Source organism: Muscardinus avellanarius (assembly GCF_963383645.1).
Source record: "Muscardinus avellanarius genome assembly, chromosome: 5".
In the NCBI taxonomy this organism is placed as follows: domain Eukaryota; kingdom Metazoa; phylum Chordata; class Mammalia; order Rodentia; family Gliridae; genus Muscardinus; species Muscardinus avellanarius.
Window position 1 is genome coordinate 5,640,327 of NC_137790.1, and position 17,658 is coordinate 5,657,984.

At 47.2% G+C, this 17,658-nt stretch overlaps 1 protein-coding gene across 1 annotated transcript in view; it reads right to left on the reverse strand.

The window, feature by feature from the left end:
- PCP4 (Purkinje cell protein 4) overlaps positions 1 to 17,283 on the reverse strand; it is a gene marked incomplete at both ends in the record, with an annotated part of 69,560 nt that extends 52,277 nt beyond the window's left edge. Inside the window, one exon of the mRNA XM_080696443.1 lies at positions 17,201 to 17,283. Within this exon, the coding sequence (XP_080552569.1) occupies positions 17,201 to 17,283 (83 nt within the window). The remainder of the gene's footprint in view (positions 1 to 17,200) is intronic.
- Between the last annotated feature and the right edge of the window lie 375 nt (positions 17,284 to 17,658).

Here is a 17,658-nt window from a genome sequence, read left to right on the forward strand (position 1 = left end):
TGCGAATTTGAAAATAAAACACTGCAAACAACCCCAATAATCTGGTATTGACTACAATCCTGTGACCTATTTCCAAAGTACTTAAGAGATTTTTTTCATCATGCATTTAAACAAAGATATAAAAAGAACCCCGGCTGGGCGTGGTGGCTTGTGCTTGTGATCCCAGCATCCGGAAGGCTGAGACCGGAGGATCTCAGTTCCTGGACAGCCTCAGCTACTTCCTGAGGCCTTTTGCAACTCAGTGAGACCCAATTTCAACATAAAGAATAAAAAGTAGGGCTGGAGGTGCAGCTTGGAGGTAGAGTGCCTCTGGGTTCCATCTCCAGTACCGCAAAAAAGAACCCCGATATTCAATGATAGAAATGGAAAGATATCCAACATGTTTAAAACAATTTTCATTACGTATTTTGTTGTTAAAAATTAACTATAGCATCATGTCAGATGCTATAATTGCCCTATAGATTAGCTGTATGATTAGATGCTCTAGTTACCCAAAGCACCCAGCCATGTTGCCCTCTACAGTGCATGCATTTGTTGAATTGGGAGATTCATAAATTCTCAGGTGATCCTGAAAAAATGTATGACCTTTCAGACCAACCAGCAGCTACTGTTGCTAATCATGAGTCTATATATACAGAGTTCCTGCTTCCATAAGGGTAGATTGCTCTGAAGAGACTCCCCTGAACATTTTCACTCATCCCCTCCCCAGCCTGGCACAATAACCAATTAACTGGTGCTTCTTTAGGACAGACATATACCGCATGGGCCCCATGGCAGAGTTAATTCTGTGTAACTTAAAGGGGTCCAGAACCATGCCTAACTCATCCACCCAGCACACATGCACAGCCTGGCAAATAGCAAAGACCCACATTCTCTGGGAAACTATATTCCAAGAATTTTACATCCCGGAGTGTGGAATGGTCTCTTTTATTCAAACAGAGCCAGGGAGCGCAGGCAAAGCACAGAGGGAGCTGATATAAACTCAAATTCAAGGCCACTCTACTGAACAAGACAAAAGAAAACTCTGCCTACAAAGATTTCTGTGGTATTTTGCAGGGGTGGAGACACTTGCATTGGGCGGCTCCCCTCTGTGTGACTGGGATGGAGATAAGAAAGTCAGAGAGAAAACTGATCTGACCAGGAATCCCAGAAAACAGTCACAGACTGAGGAAGGAGAGGATGGCTTGTTGAGGTGTTCACGGTGCCCTCTTCCCACTCAAGACTTAGAAACATACCCAGGACGATTTCGTCTGTAATCATTTGCTCTCCGAGTCTTAAGAGGAATTGGGACAGCTGTAAAAGGAATTGGGTTGTATCCAGAACATGACAGAAAATGAGAAACCTAATAGGACAGGAAATGTGGATGGAAAACCCAGACCGGCTTTCTCTCCAAAAGTTCCATGATTCGGGACAAGATTAATTTGGGGATCACACCATCACCTATTTTAAATGACCACTAAATGATGGTGGCACAAGCCTGTCATCCCAGCTACTCAGGAGGCTGAGACAGGTAGGTCCCTTGAGCCCAGGAGTCCAAGGTTAATGGGCAACATAGCAAGTTCCTGCCTCAAATAAATAATAAGTAAGTAAACACATAAATAAAATGACTACTTTGAATGAAGCAACAAATAGGCCCTCCTTCAAGTCTTTGACCTCTCTCAGTGGGGCCGCAGAAACTACATCTCCTTTAGGTCAACATTCTTTAGGCAGCCTGACTGCGACCCAGGCAAGGGTAGAGACACCATGTTCAGCTACACAGGTCATGTTCAGAACACACCAGGAGACCCACTGCATCTCAGTGTGAATGGCACCTCTGGGATTGTAAGGTACGTCACCCTCACAGAATTTCTATTTATATCAACTTATGAGCTATGATTGGTTAAAAACAGATTAGCTATATATGGATTGATATATAATCCGTAATGGCTAATATATGGACTGATATGGGCATCATCATTTGGTGGATAGAAGTGGAAGAGTGACATCACTTGAATGGCCCCTGGCATTCCTGCCTATGGTCTATCACCACCTGCGGCAGTACAGTTCCTCCTGCTCCATTAGGAGGACTCCTGAAATACACAACCTACCTTTAACTGAAGTCCCCTTCCCTAAGTAGCCACAGGTCCCAGTGTGGCTTCACCCTGAAAACATTACACCAAGTTAAAACAAAAACAATCGTAAAGACAAACGTTGCATAATTCCACTCACAGGAGGCATGAAAGATAGTCAAATCAATAGAGACAGAAAGTAAAATAAGGCTCCATCCATTCCCCTGCAAATGACACAATTGCGTTCCTTTCTATGGCTGAGTGGGAGTCCATTGTGTACATAAACTATAATTTCGTAAAGTATTAGTGTGCTGATGGACACAGAGGCTGGTTCCATAGTTTGGTTATGAATTAGATGCTATAAATAGGAAAATACATGTCTCCCTATCGTAACCCGATTTCAGTTCCTTTGGGAAGATCCCCCTAAGTGGCATGGCGGGGTCGTGTGGTGGCTCCATCCCCCGTCTCTTAAGGAATCTCCGTACTGATCTTCCTCGTGAATATTGCCCTCAGCGAGAGACATTAGCCAATCACTGAAGGTGAAGGGCCATGTTTTCACTCATATGTGGAAACCAGAGAGAAACGGGAACACAGAGGTCCTCAGATAAATGAGGGGAGACACTAGTGAAATGGGGAAGGGGGACCTGGAGAGGGAGGTGGAGATCGCTGAGGCTGGAGATTATTCAAATAGTCCTCTGTCCACACACGAGGTTACTTATGCCAAAGTGAAGGTGATGTGTGAGGAGGGGTGGACCGGGGTGTGAACCAGAGGACAACACTCACACATGCTGAGTGCACGTGTGAACTTGTTCACTCTGACCCTCACCACGATGCATAGTTACAGCCAATAATAAAAAGAAAAAGTAGAATGGGGTTTCCAGGGGCTGGGGAAGAGGACAAGGAGAATTTGTGGTTTAATTGAGCCTCACTTTTGCAGGAGGAGAGTTCTAGAGATCTGTTTGGCAGCTGTGTCTCCAAAGTCAACTGCACACTTGAAAGTGGTCAGATGTTAAACTTTTTATCTTTCTTTTTTTTTTTTTTTGTGGTACTGGGGGTGGAACCCAGGGGCTTTTCTACCTACAAGCTACACTCCCAGACCTATTTTCTATTTTATTTGGAAACAGGGTCTCACTAAATTGCCGAGAGCCTCACTAAGTAGCTAAGGCTGGCTTTGAACCTGTGCGATCCTCGTGTCTCAGCCTCCCAAGCGCTGGGATTACAAGTCTGCGCCACCACACCCAGCCAAGATGTTAAACTTTAAATGTGTTGTTTTGCTTACCACAATAAAGAATTCCTGCATGAAATCATGGGTTAAAAATAGCACTGACATGACCTGGACAAACTTGGAAGTGGGGCAAGCATGAGTGAACGGTGCCACTGATGGAACTCCTCGGTGGGCCCAGGACAGCGTCACGCCAGAGCCACCCTGCAGGCTCAGGAAGAAATGCGGCTCCCGGAGAGCATGTGAGCCATGGATGTCTGTACTCTCTACTTAGCAACCAACTCTCAGGTGTATATATGTTCCAAAATGTGTACTAGGGTTAAAAAAAAAATCACAAGATAGCGAAAAGTAAGGTTCATCTAATCATTCTCGTTTGTTTGTTTGTTTGTTTGTTTGCTTGTTTGTTTGTTTGTTTGTTTTGCAGTACTGAGGATGAAACCCAGGGGCATTCTACCTCTGAGTTACACCTCCAGACTTATTTTTATTCTTTATTTTGAAACAGGGTCTCACTGAGTTGCAAAGGGCCTCACTATCTGAGGCTATCTGAGAACCGCAATCCTCCTGTCTCAGCCTCCCAAATGCTGGGATTACAAGCGTGCGCCACCATGCCCGGCTCTCTCATTCTTTTAAATTTTTATGTTTTATATTTTAGAACTTCCCTTAATATCATAACACATTAGCACATATGTATAATTTTTAAAATAAATTTTAAAAATTGGTTTCTGATGGGGCAGGTAGAGCTGTGATACCCACCGTCACTGTGGATGCCACTCCATCATTCTGTCCTGGGTCTGTATGTGGATTAAAGAAGTAATCCAAAAAAATCTCTTATGATAAATCAAAGGGCAGTTGTTATCATGATGACAGCTGATTGTAGACAAGTCAGAAAACAAGAGGAAGAGGATAGCAATGGTCTCACTGGGCAAGAGAAGGAAATCTAGTTCAACCACTCTTCACTGTTTTTAGGGGGAGACGTTACTAGCGTTTGCTTAGGGCTGTTCTCATCTAACTCTTTGAAACCTCTATAGAGATCTGATGCTCTGAAGTAGGCTGGACACCATTGCCTCCCTTGGGCGTGGGCAGGTGTGTGTGGACGCTGGTGTCTCTCATGAGCTCCTGCTCCTCAGCTATGCAGATTCCAGTTCCCTGGGTTCTCAGCCCCTTCCATTCTCCAGCTCAGAAAGTGGCAAGTCCATAGCAATCTTGATTTCTTTTTCTTTTTTTTTCTTCAGTATTGGGGGTGGAGCCCAAGGGCATTCTACCTCCGAGCGACACTCCCCAGCTCTATTTTTTATTCTTTATTTTGAAACCGGTCTCACTGAGTTGCAGAGGGCCTCACTAAGTAGCTGAGGCTGTCCGCGAACCGCGATCTTCCGGTCTCAGCCTCCCGAATGCTGGGATTACAAGCGTGCACTGCCACGCCCAGCTCAATTTCAATTTCTTTGCTTATCAAAACAACAAAAAAATTTGGAGAAATGTATACAAAGAAATTCAAAGATACAATTAGCCTTTATGCCAGCCTTAAGAAAATAAGTGAGGTTTTCTTACAATATCACACGTTGAGCAATGAGGAAGTAGGTATCACCAGCTTTCTAAACAGGCTCTAATGAAACCGTGTTACTTAATGAGGAAATTGCATATGTAAGAAACTTGAGTTTTAAAGCCTGCATAATTGGCCGGGTGTGGTGGCACACCCTTGTAATCCCAGCACTTGGGAGGTGGAGATAGGAGGATCGCACAGGTTCGAAGCCAGCCGCGCTGGCTTAAGAGACCCTGTTTCCGAATTTTAAAAAGGTATTTTAAAAAGCTTGCATAATTCCTTAACTAATTTTTCAAATATTGGAATTGGCTATGTGATGGACAGATACGTGTATTGGCTGAGCAAGAAAAAATATCTCAGAAAAAAGAGAGAACATACTTGTTATATTTTTACACACACACACACACACACACACACACACACGTATGTATTTATTTAGTCATACTGTAGCTTGAACCCGAAGGTACATTCTACCACTAAGCTACACCCCAAACCTTGTGAATTTTTTATTTGGAAACAGGGTCTCAGTAAGTTACCGTGCACCTGTGATCCTCTTGGCTCAGCCTCCCAAGTACCGAGATTGCAGACGGAGCACCCGGCTTCCTCTCACTCACTGTCAACCTCACTGTCCTCTTTACAAAGTTGTAGACAATTAAATAAGCCCACTCTTTGCTAGGCTTCTGGCCCAGCCCACAGCTGTGGTGCCACGGGGACGGAGAAGCATTTCTTTCCACACTCCTCCAAAATGAAAGGGTTTGGAAGTTAGGACCAGGAGAAGTATCATGTCCAAGACAGCCCCGCTATCAAAATAACCTTGAATGATACTAAGCATTCAGGTACTTAGCTTAGGGTGGGAGTGTGTATGATGGTGGACATTTTAGTTTTGTCAAATCAAGGCTGTCTGAAAACTGAAGGCAGAGGGAGACCCTCGTTCCTAACGCTGGCTCCTGTGCAGTGTGAAAACGGCCTCGCCGGGACGGTCTGAGCTTTCACACTTCTTGTTCCCCTCCCGTGGGGTGTTCTGTAGGGGGAGCCTGCAATCTGAGGATGATTATGTTCCTGCTTTATGATTCTAATTTGTCTCCATTTTGCACAGAAGGTGGCAGGTTAAGGGTAATCTATAAAATAATGGCATTTATCCGGTGATCAATTTTCCAACTGACAATGTCATAAATATGAATATGGCCAAGTGTTTCCCTCTCAGAAATGGAATGAGAAGTCATTCCGCGAGGTTCTGAAGGCATAAATTGAGAGCCATTTGCAAAGCTCAAACAATATACTAGCACATCGATGCCTGGAATGTGTAACGTAGCCCGAATCGTTCATGTAATGCAGCCCAGAAATGAGGGCTGGGTTTAGAGGATCGGCCGGACGGTGTGGCAGGCTCGCTTTGCTCGCAGTGCGTAATAAGACCTACGGGACTCTCTCGTGTCTACACTTCAGAGGCACCTGTTTCCAATCAAAGAGAAAATGTTTCTCTATTCATAACTCCTGCTTCATTTCATTTCAAAGACTGGGAAAAAAGGAAAAAGAAATAGTTTACGGCTGCGGATGATGAGAAAGGAGAGATCCTATCACACGGCCCAAAGATAAGGATACACGATTCAATCTCAAATCTCCCCAGAACAAATGTGAATTGTGCATGTACGCCTCCACCATCTCGTACCCCATTAAGATGTATGACTACAATGCACCAAAAATTAAAAATTAGTAACAAAAAAACAAATTTGAATTGATCTTTTGTGAACACATTGTCATATGATCCTATTTCAAATATAAATTACCTTAAACTATTTAAATATCCAAATATAATTGAAATAAAATATTTTGCTTACTATTAATATTATAATTATTGGTAATTAATTTTAGCTGCTAATTAAAATATTTACACGTACAACTTGCTTTCTGCATGCTATATAGGTTTTCCCTCCAGCAGTATGTTGGAATTTACTACCTGGCTGACTCCGAATTGACACTCAGAGCTCTCTCACTACACATCTGCGTAGACTTTTTCTCATTCTCCTCTAATTACAGTCAAACTGATTTTCTATTTCAACACAGCAAACCAATTTCCCAGGGACTCACAAGCTTTGCCTTGGCTACAGTCCCTTTTGTTTGAATTCTATCAAACTTATCTGACGTAAGTCGGTCTCAGTGGAGACAACACGGAAATATAGGATATTAAAATCGTAGGCCCCTCCTGCAGCGCTCATATTTTTTTCTGACATTTCCCCAAATGTCAGGAGTTCTCGCTGCTGAGACGTTCCCCATTTTTCTTTCATTTTCTTTTACTTCCCTGAAAGCATGTATTTTGTACATGTCCATGCACCCATTTTTCACCTAAAAGGAATTGAACAGCAAACCCAGATCCCAAAGCAGAAATAAAGAATGTGAGCTAGACTGTCCTCTCCAAATGCCCCTCTACCACCAATGTCCATCTAGAGAAGACGGCTCGGATTCACTGGTCACACTCATTGGTAAGTCCACACTCGGAAATCTATTAATTCGTTAGTAACCTGTGTGTGCGCAGCCCTTAAAACCCTTCTTTGCACCCAGTATAAAAACCTTTCCAGAAAGTCATTAGAAATTAATGAAAAGCCCCAGTCTGGGGCTTACGATGCTCTCTGGGTGCTTGAGCAGTTCAGTGTGCCCAGCTGAAGAACAGAAGGACATCGCAGATGGCCAACGTCTTCCACCTCTGAGAACACCCCTAAGAAAACACCAAGAGAAGAAATTATAATGTTAAATAAGAGTGCAGGGAGTGTGTCCGACAAAAATTCAAAGGACTCGCCACTATAAAAACCCATGTTTTCTTTTCATCTTGATCACACTATTAAACCTTTAATAAAATCAACTATGAGTCATTTACTCAATTTTCCCTCCTGGGGGGAAAAATAATACATCTTGTGTTCTGCCATACTTAGAATTCAAAGGAGAAAAAACAGTGAACGTTTTTAATCCCAGGACCTTAGTTAATGAAATACAGGATGGAGAAATAAATTTTATGGCAATCCATTACAATCACCAGCCCAGCAAACATAGTTTTATGCTTAATGTTGGCCTGTTTCCCATGATAAAAAGTCAAACTTTGAATCCAAGTTGTAATCGGTGTCTGTCTAGCTTTAATGTCCCCAACTAGTGCAGGGTGTTTGTCAGATGGATGATAATTCAACAAAACCAAGTGGGTCTTCCTGGATCTTTCCCTCTCTCCACTGCAGGGATAGCCCTAAATGAGGTTAGAATTACAAATGAAATTGAACTGTCGCTTGGTCTTCTGTCGCTGGACTAGTTGCAAAACCCACGATGTAGGCAGTGACCCTCCCAAATCACACTTAACTAGTCTAAAGCATACAGGTCCTTACAAACCAAGTCACCCACCCACTTCCAGTTACTGTGCCGGCCTAAGAAGGACAAAACCACAGTAGTCGTTTTATTTTAGGTGTGTTTCATTTTATTATTCGCCTCTTCACTGAGTTGCCATGATAGCTAGCCATATGCGTCCCAAGCCAGTATGGCATGACATTTTTTAAGCCAGTGGCTACTTTTGATCCCTCCTTTAACAACAACAAAAAAAGCTGTGTCTCTCAACATCCCTATCTAAAGATTTAAATGCAGGTCATCTTCCCGTCGAAATCTTCATCCAGAATTGCGTTTCTACTTCCTTCAAGATCACCGTGTATTTCGGTGCATACGAGAGTGGATCCTGCTTCAGTGCTCAGGACAGACACGTGTGCCTGAAGATTTGGCCTTAAACATCCTGCTGTCGATTAAGTCAGGCCTTTCACTGTGGCCAATGTCTAGATAGAGAAAGGTCCCTCGGCCCTGACTCTCAGCCAACCCATCTCACCGGAGCCAAAGCAGAGAGAGAGCCCGCCCTGACCCTGATGGGGACATCGGGGCTCAGGAAAGGCTCTCCCCAAAGGGGTCTCAGGGCTTACTAAGAGCTGCTGGCTGGTGTGCTGTGTAGGTGGTGACACCGCCCCACCCCCTCCCCAGGTGAGGCAATGCTGTGCACCAATCAACTCTCCAGATGTGTGCTCTCCTGCGTTCAAGTCGTGCCTCTGGACTCCTAAAGGGCTTCTTTTGAAAAGCGACTTAAAACCAGACAACTAAATGAGGAACCGGGACTGATCGTGACTATTATTGGGATTTACTTCTAGGTGGCTAAAGAGAAAGGGAACCTTTTGCTTCATTTTGTAAAGTCGGGCCTCAGAGCTTAAGATGGCAGAGCCTGCTAATACACGCCAGCCTACATTTTGAACCCTGCTAAATTATCTTCCAATTCGTCTCATAGATTGCTCCAGGCACATCTGACATACTTTAATACCAAGATGTAAATCAGACACCCCCACAAACCACCTCCACACTCTCACCGTGCCCTAAATTTGGACTTATTTCCTTGCTGTACTTGAAGTGCTCTTTTCAATCACATGCCATTCCCCCCCCAAAAAAAAAAAAAACTGTTGTCACCGGAGATGAAGACACATCGTGTTGTAAAGTCGCCCCGTTTAAAGCTGGTTCCAGGCTCCACGTTCAGGTTCCCCCTCCCCTACTAGGCTGGAAGACCCAGCAGTGCAGAGCCATCCCAGGAGCACCGCCCCTTGGACGGGCTCTCTGCTCACCCTGCCCTCGCTCTGCCCCAAGGGGACAGCCAGTGAGCTGTTTTCTGGGGGTCAAAGCAAGCAACGACTGCTTGCCCACCAGACCCAAACAAATCCTGAAATCCGAGGAAAGTCTGACAAAATCCATCACGCTGAACCTCTGACAACTACTCAGACACAAATATAAGAGCCTCTGAAATCCAGTCTCTTTGGAGTCTTATTAAAACTAGAAGGCACATTTATGCATCTAACCAGAAAAAAAAAACCTTTGAGGGGGAGACCCAGGGCCCTACCCAAAAAAGAGCTTCTGTTCTACTTCATTGAATGTTTTAAGCAGATTTATGTTTTAGTCAAAGGACAAACTCCTGCTGTCTAAGGAATGCAAGCCCAGGACCTTGGAGAGCAGCCAGGAGCTGGGGTCAGAGGACAGGGGCTGCAGGGAGGAGGTGGGGGAAGGATGCAGGGGAGAAAGAGCGACAGCTGGAGGATGCTGAGCAGGGGAACAGGTCTGCATCTTAGGGGCTTTTACCCACACTCAAGGAACTAAGGTTGAGCACAATCTGGTGGCGTGCAGAGTACCCTAATTACACGTTCAGCCGAAATGAGGTTGTGACCCCAATAGTGGGTTGAGCTCCCTAGCGATCCCCTGTTAAGTGGGCCCACCTCGCTGAGCACCCTGGAGGACTGGTGAGGACCACACCTGGGCAGCTTGGAAGTGGGTGACCCGAAATGGGTAACTGAGCCACAACCCAAAAGAGGGGCCCCCAAGCTGTTCTGGCTTCTAGATCCTTCTCCAGGAAACCACTAGGTTGTAGGTAAAGAGAAACCCTCTACATGGCTGTTTTCTCATAGTGAGCGAGGTGAGCTGACCACGACCACACCAGCTCCCCAAAGCTCTGCAGAGTCCAATAGGACCCCCCCCCCAGCAGATAGGCAGTGGAGCCCGGTCTCCACTGCCTTCCTACTTCAGAACCCAACTTCCTCTCCTCCCTCCCTTCCTGCTCCTCCCTCCCTGGCACCCAGCTCTTCAGAGAACTCTGTACGCACTTGGACATCAAAGTACACCTGCCCATCAAAATCAACCACCCAGCACTGTGGTCCAAGCCCGGCCCTGCCATTCACCAGCGGGTGACCTTGAACCATTTAGTTCACTTCTCTGAGCCTGGGTCTCTGCATCTATCCAGCTGGGGATAATAACTGCGCCTCCACGGTGGGCTGGTTGCGAGGCTCAAAGGAGGGGACAGGTGTGGCAATGTCTGAGCCACCTGGCAAATCTTGGTGCTGGTTGGAGCTGCTGCTGCTGCATTGCCCACTGGGACCGCATCTCCCTCCCACGCCCGCCTCCCCTGCCTTGAGTTCCCTCCGCCCCAAGCCCAGATCCCCGGCTTTGTAGCTCTGTGCCTTCCCGCCTGCCATGTTCCCATCACGAGTCACCCATCAGAGAGATAAGAGCCAGGAGGAGACACCACGTTTCCGAAGTTGTTAATTTTACTCTAGACTTCCACAAAAAGATCACCATCTGTCAAACATTATTTTTTTTAAAAAAAAAGAGGATAAAAGATCTCTAAAAGTGATTATTTAAGTGCCAACCAAGAGGAAATGAGAGTGGACTTGGCTGGGTTTTGCGAGTCGAAAACGGGGTGGTATTCACAACCCCAAATCTGCTTTATGCAAGAAGAAAGGGGTTACAGTCATATATTTATGACAAAATATATTTTGTTGGGGCTACCAGTTTGCCCCAACAGAATATATCTATAACTCCTATTCAGAGAAGTGACTTGTGACTTGAAACCAGCTCCTCTCCGTCAAGCCCCTCACCTAAATGGTACCCCTTTACACAGAGGTTTTTCACGGTCAGTGTGATCCCCTCCCCGTGCTGTGATTAACTGCAGGTGTGCTTCACACAGCCCAGGCGTCTGCAGGAAATGCCGCCCAGGCTTCACCACCTCTTCCAAGACTCAGTTTCCCCAGAGGGCTTGCCTGCTAACGCTGGGAAGGTATCTCCCAGAGGGAAGGCGTGAAATCACGCCTGCTAGCAGCACATAGCCTCAGAGGAGGAGAAAGCAATCGGCTTTCTCTTTCCAGGTCTAACACCCAGAGCCCTTTCCCACAGTCGCAATTAAATCAGAACCAAACAACGACTCCCTTCTTCTTTGTGAGGCTAATTTAACAAGTTGCAAACTGAATGGCTTGCTAAACTGCGTTCAAACCAAGATCCCAGAGCATCAGCCCTCCAGGCAAATAACTGCAGGATGGATTTCACTCTCTGGCACCTCTGCTAAGCCCTCTGGCCGCCTGCTGAGACCTAGTGTGCAGCAAGACCCCCTTCCTCTCGCCCCCCAAGTTCCCCTGTTCAAGTCCAGCGGCACTCACCTCGCTCATGTTGGCTTTAACTCTGCAGCCTGCTCCCCACCGCTCAGCACAGAGAGCACAGCTCAGGGGTCGCTGCTCCACCGGTCCTGGCTTTTCTCTTAAAAAGAGCTGCCTGGTGGCATCACGCCTCGGTGAGCCAATGAGATTCCTTCACCTGTCTGATCGGCTGCAGGCAACTGAGAGCAGGAGGAGCCACCTAGTGGCACAAAGGGGAACTGCACAGCAGGTGGCGAGAAGGAAATAGCAGAGATCTTAAAGACGGTCAAATGGAAGTTAGATGCTCAGAGATGGACGCTGGGAGGCCACTGTGGGTTAGACGCGGGGTGTGGGATGCATACACATCCAGGGTCCACGTGAAGGAGGCTTTCCTTCCTAAGGAAGAGGGAGGAGCCCTGAAAACAAAGCGCACACTGTCTCTGTCCCTCCTGGTCTGTCTTCCTGAAGCCTCCTTCCCTGCCTGGCCTTTGTGGCACCGCCGTGTCCTCAGTGTTCAGCGTGCCTGCACCCACCCCTCCCCTGTCCCGCATCTATCCACCCGCCGTACCTGCTGCAAGGACCCGCTCTTCCCGTGTCAGGCAGGACCAGGACTTGAGCTGGGTTTCTCCCAATTTTAGTCACACCTGGTAAGAGAGGAAAGCAGTGTGACTTATACATGGCTGTCACAACCTCCCAGAATGGGGAGGGGAGAGTGCCTGGACACAGGCTCAAGGCTAAGGCACTCCTTGCCTCAGACCTGCTGACCAGGTCCACTGACCACAGGGATTGAGTCCATCAGTGGGACAGACGTGGACAGTGTGACATAGAATACTGACCGTGTGCAACCCCAGCTACTTAGTGAGGCCATTTGCAACTCAGCGAGACCCTGTTTCAAAAACTAAAAAGACTAAAAATAGGGCTGGAGGTGTAGCTCGGAGGTACAATGCCCCTGGGTTCCATCTCCAGTACTGCAAAAGAAAAGAATACCTGCCGGTGTGTGCTTATGTGTGTGTTACAGGTGTATGCATTGTGTATATGTATACACTGACACTGCATGTGCGGATAATGGCTTTGTCTCTGCGCCTCTCTGGCAGAGGGTACATTTGTTTTGCTCAGTCTTGAGCATGTGTGACCCTCGACCTCCACAAGAAAGATGACTCTGCACTGGCTTCCTATTCCCCAGCCAGTCCTGGGGTCAGCACAGCCACACCAAGGTCCCCGAGGCCTCTCCTAACGCCCCTCCTCCCTGTGCACGGCCCCCGTGCATCTCCTCCTCTCCGCAGCTCAGCACCCACCATGACCTTATCTCCTGGGCTGCCAGGCTAATGTTCCCGCCTCACAACCACCCTCCACACCTTCCCAGGGTGCCGTGAGCTTAGGCCGCCCCAAGGGACTAAGGCCAGGGCCCTGGGGCAAGTGAGTGTGTGACCAGGCAGTGAGCCTGGGTCTCTCCTGTGGCTCCTCGGGGGACCGGGCTTCCTAGCTCATGGCTGCCGTCCAAGGGAACTGAGTCCATCAGTGGGGCTCTGGGGTGGGGGGCGTTGATTAGGACTCATATTTCACAGAACGACAGATGTGAACAGTGTAACACAGAATACACGCCTCTATGTGTTTATATGTGTGTTATAGGTGTACATTTGTGTATATGTACACAGCATGCACAGATGGGGGATTTATATACCCTGGATGTGAGTTATTTGCAAAGTACTAAAGGCGCAGCTTGCTTATCCTCTCCCTCCTCTACCCTTCCTGGCCTCCAGTGTCATACCTGTAAAGGTCCATGAAGGTGTCTTTGGGGGTCCCCAGGTAGTTAGATATGGGAGGAGAAGGAGGAGGAGGAGGAACAAGAGGAGGAGGAGGAGGAGGAGCAGGAGGAGCAGGAGGAGGAGGAGCAGGAGGAGGAGCAGGAGGAGCAGGAGGAGGAGCAGAAAGAGGAGCAGGAGGAGGAGGAACAGGAGGAGGAGCAGGAGGAGGAGGAGGAGGAGGAACAGGAGGAGGAGGAGGAGGAGCAGAAGGAGCAGGAGGAGGAGCAGAAAGAGGAGCAGGAGGAGGAGGAGGAGGAACAGGAGGAGGAGCAGGAGGAGGAGGAGCAGGAAGAGCAGGAGGAGGAGCAGGAGGAGGAGGTACTGGAAGAGGAGCAGGAGGAGGAGCAGGAGGAGGAGAAAGAGACGCAGGTGGAAGAGGAGGAGGAAGAGGAAGAACAGGAGGAGGAGCAGGAGGAGGAAGAGGACTGAGACTGGAGCTGAAGCCGCAGTGTCACCTGCGATGTTTGACAGTCCAGAGCAGTGTGGGTTCACTTACGCAGGAGGAGCCAGTCATTTCCTGGAAGCAGAGCCACACCCTCCAGGGACACCTGTCCTGTTGGGGATTTGTGGCCTGGACCCTTGAGATGGAGAATGCGGTCCCAGGGGCAGCCTTCACAGGGTCCCATCATGTGGTTTTTCTGGGTTCCAAGATGGGGGAAGCAGAAAAGATACAGAGAACCAACTTCAGAGAACCAGGAGGTCAGGCGTGGTGGCGCATGTCTGTAATTCCAGTACTTGAATTATGCTCCTAAATATGACTGTATTTGGATACCAGGTTTTTATAGAGGTAATTAACTTAAATCCAAGTCATTAGGGGGCCCTAGTCCAACACCCCTGTTCTCCTCCTAGGAGAGAGGATCGGAACACAGACCCAGAGGGATGGCCACAGGACACGGGTATAGAAGACGCTGCGCTCTGCGGGATCTCAGCATATGTGGCCCTGGGATTTAACCCAGGGTCACTCTACCTCTGAGCTATACCCCCAGCCCTATTTTTAAATTTTGAAACAGAATCTCACTAAGCTGCAGAGGGCCTTGTGTGTTGCTGAGGTTGGCCGCAAACCTGCGATCCTCCCGTCTCAGCCTTCCAAGCACTGTGATTACAGCCTGGGCCACCATGCCCAGCTTCTCCTGTATAATTTAAATCATCCTAACCCAATCATCTGAACCTAAATCATCCTAGATACTTATAACACTTGATACAATGTAGGGAATAAGTAAGTAGTTACCATGTCATATTATTTAGGAAATATGAAAGAAAGCCTGCATGTGTTCAGTATCAATAGGGTTCTTTGTTTAAATATTTTCAGTCCATAGTTGATTGAATCTACAGATTTGAAACCCAATGGATATGGAGAGAAGACTGTGTGTGTTTATTTTTATTTTTTTTCTTTGTGCCATACTGGGGATGAGACCAGGGGCATTCCACCTTTGAGATACACCTCCACCCATATTTTGTTCTTTTATTTTGAAACAGAGTCTCGCTAAGTTGCGGAGGGCCTAAGTAGCTGAGACTGACTGAGAACCAGCGATCCTCCTATCTCAGCCTCCCAGGTACTAGAATTACAAGTATGCGCCACCATGCCCAGACTTTGATTTTTGTTTGTTTTTTTAACAGTGCTGGAGATTGAACTCAGGGGTATTCTACCTTTGAGCTCCACCCCAAGTCCCATTTTATTTTTTTTTTTTTTGAAACAGGGTCTTACTAAGTTGCTGAGGCTGGTCTTGAACCTATAATCCTCCTGCCTTAGCCTCCCAAATACTGAAATTACAGGTGTATGTCCCCACACCCAGACTATATTTTTATTTTAAACAGCATCAGTGCAGCATCTGACTTATTTCAGATCATCCAACCCCTATATTACGTGGCAGACAGAGTCATGAACTAGAAGCTCCAAAGCTGAATCCTTGACATGAGAGATGGTTTTGTGCGCGGCCTTGGCCCTCCATCCCCCAGTCTGATTTTCTCCACTATACAACAGAAGTATTAAGACCTTGCACCTGCCAACCTAGGCCAAATATATGCACTAAATACACTGAGCTGGGAAGAAAATGTTAAAGGGACTTCAAGAGGATCCGATCTATAGCTTCGTATATTAGAGCTTGTAGAAAGCTTCACCCTCCTGAATTAAAATATAGACTTATGGCTCTATAATTTATTGGAATATTTTTTTTCCTGCCGAGGACAGTCTCTGGGCACCTCTGCAGCCTCCGCCCTCAGCATCCTCCACCGTAATTGGCGAGCTCACAGGCTCCTGTCTTGAATGTCTCGTCTTTCCTGTTGCCGCCCTGAACTTCATTCTTTCCCAAGGGTTCCAGCCTGCTGCCGGCCGGCTACCTGTCACTGCACCCGGGGCTGAAGGCTTCCCTGCTTCTATCTGCAGGCATGGAAATGGCATGTGTTTCCACCAGCCTCTCCCAGAAGCATCTCTGCATTTTATAACAAGTCCCTTGTTTGCTCAGGTCTCCTCTTTTGCCTTCTGGACTTTAAGCCCCTTGAAGGAGAGAGAGGCCAGGCCTACCACTCTGTTCAAGGCCTGTAAGTTGGCGTGGTGCCCCACACAGAGCAGGCACCCCAACCACTTCTGAATAAGCACCCCCCCCCCGCCCAGCAGTCACTAAACTCAAATGCTGCTGTAGGAGAGAAAGCCCTGTGTTCTACAAAAGTAGCCCTAATTCCCAAAAGCCAACATGTCAGAGTGTTCTCTTTTAAAAATGAGAAGCCAGGTGTGGTGGCGCACGCTTGTAATCCCCACGCTTGGGAGGCGGAGACAGGAGGATCGCACAGGTTCAAAGCCAGCCTTGCTGGTTTAAGAGACCCTGTTTCCAAATTTAAAAAAATAAAATAAAATAAGAGTGTAGTTTGGAGGTAGAAGGGTTCTGTCCCCAGTACCACCAAAAAAAAATAAAAGAGAGAGAGAAAAGAGGGTCTTTCAAAAATCTCTGCTGTCAAATTTTAATCCAGTATTCTAAAATATTTTTTTAATTTGGCAAAAAGAAATCTGTTTTAAACTCAGAGGATTGGGCTTTACTGCTTTTTAGAAGGAAAACTCTATTAGCATAAATGTTGGGCTGTGGCCCTGCAGGGGGGTTAGCGAATGACATTATACAGAGCATCACTGCTCCTGCCTCCTCTCTCCATGTCTTGTAGACTTGGCTGGCCTCACTTATCTACGTAACAGATAGGCGCATCTTATTATTTCTTGAAGTTATCAAGAATGTGTTACCCTTGATCCTCTACACACACACGCACACACACACACGCACACACACACACCTCTGTCACGTAAAATAACTCATGTTTTATGCATCCAGACTTCTGCCCCACACCGATGCTAAGTGAGGTCACTTTTTCTTTGCGGAGGCACCAGCCATCAGGAAGGAAGGCGCGGCCACGAGACGGACGCGGCAGCCGCAGTCCCGGCCTGCACCGCTGTGGAGGTCTGTCACACCTCCCCTTCTCGTTGTAATGTTATAATCTCACCTGAAGCTGCCTGTTCTTAGGCTTTAAATTATTCCCTGTCCACGGATGAAAAGGTCATTTTAAAACCTGGAGTCTTTTTCAGCCCAATTAACTGTCCACGCCTGTCCCCCAGACAAGGGCTGCCTGGGCTGCTCGCTGAGTCCTCATCTCACCTCGCAGTCCTCTGCTGGAGGAAAAGGTCAGTGGGCAGGGGGGGTGCAGAGAGCCGCCGCTGGGCACTGAAGGTCACATCCATCGCGGGCCTGCTGAGAGGACTTTCCATTCTCAGTAGCCTTGACAGTTTTCAGAACTGTGCTTTGTTGAGTACTTAATTATTTTCCCCTTCCTTCCTTCCTTCCTTCCTTCCTTTTTTTCTTTCTTTCTTTTTGTGGTACTGGGGATGGAACCCAGGGTCATTCTACCTCTGAGCTACACCCTCAGCCTATTTTTAATTCTTTATTTTAAAACAGGGTCTCACTCAGTTGCAGAGGGCCTCACTAAGTAGCTGAGGCTGTCTGTGAACCTGGATCCTCCTGTCTCAGCCTCCAAAATGCTGGGATTACAAGCGTGTGCCACCATGCCCAGTTTCAGTGTTGCTTTTCTGGGCATCAAGCAAAAGAAGACTCATTTC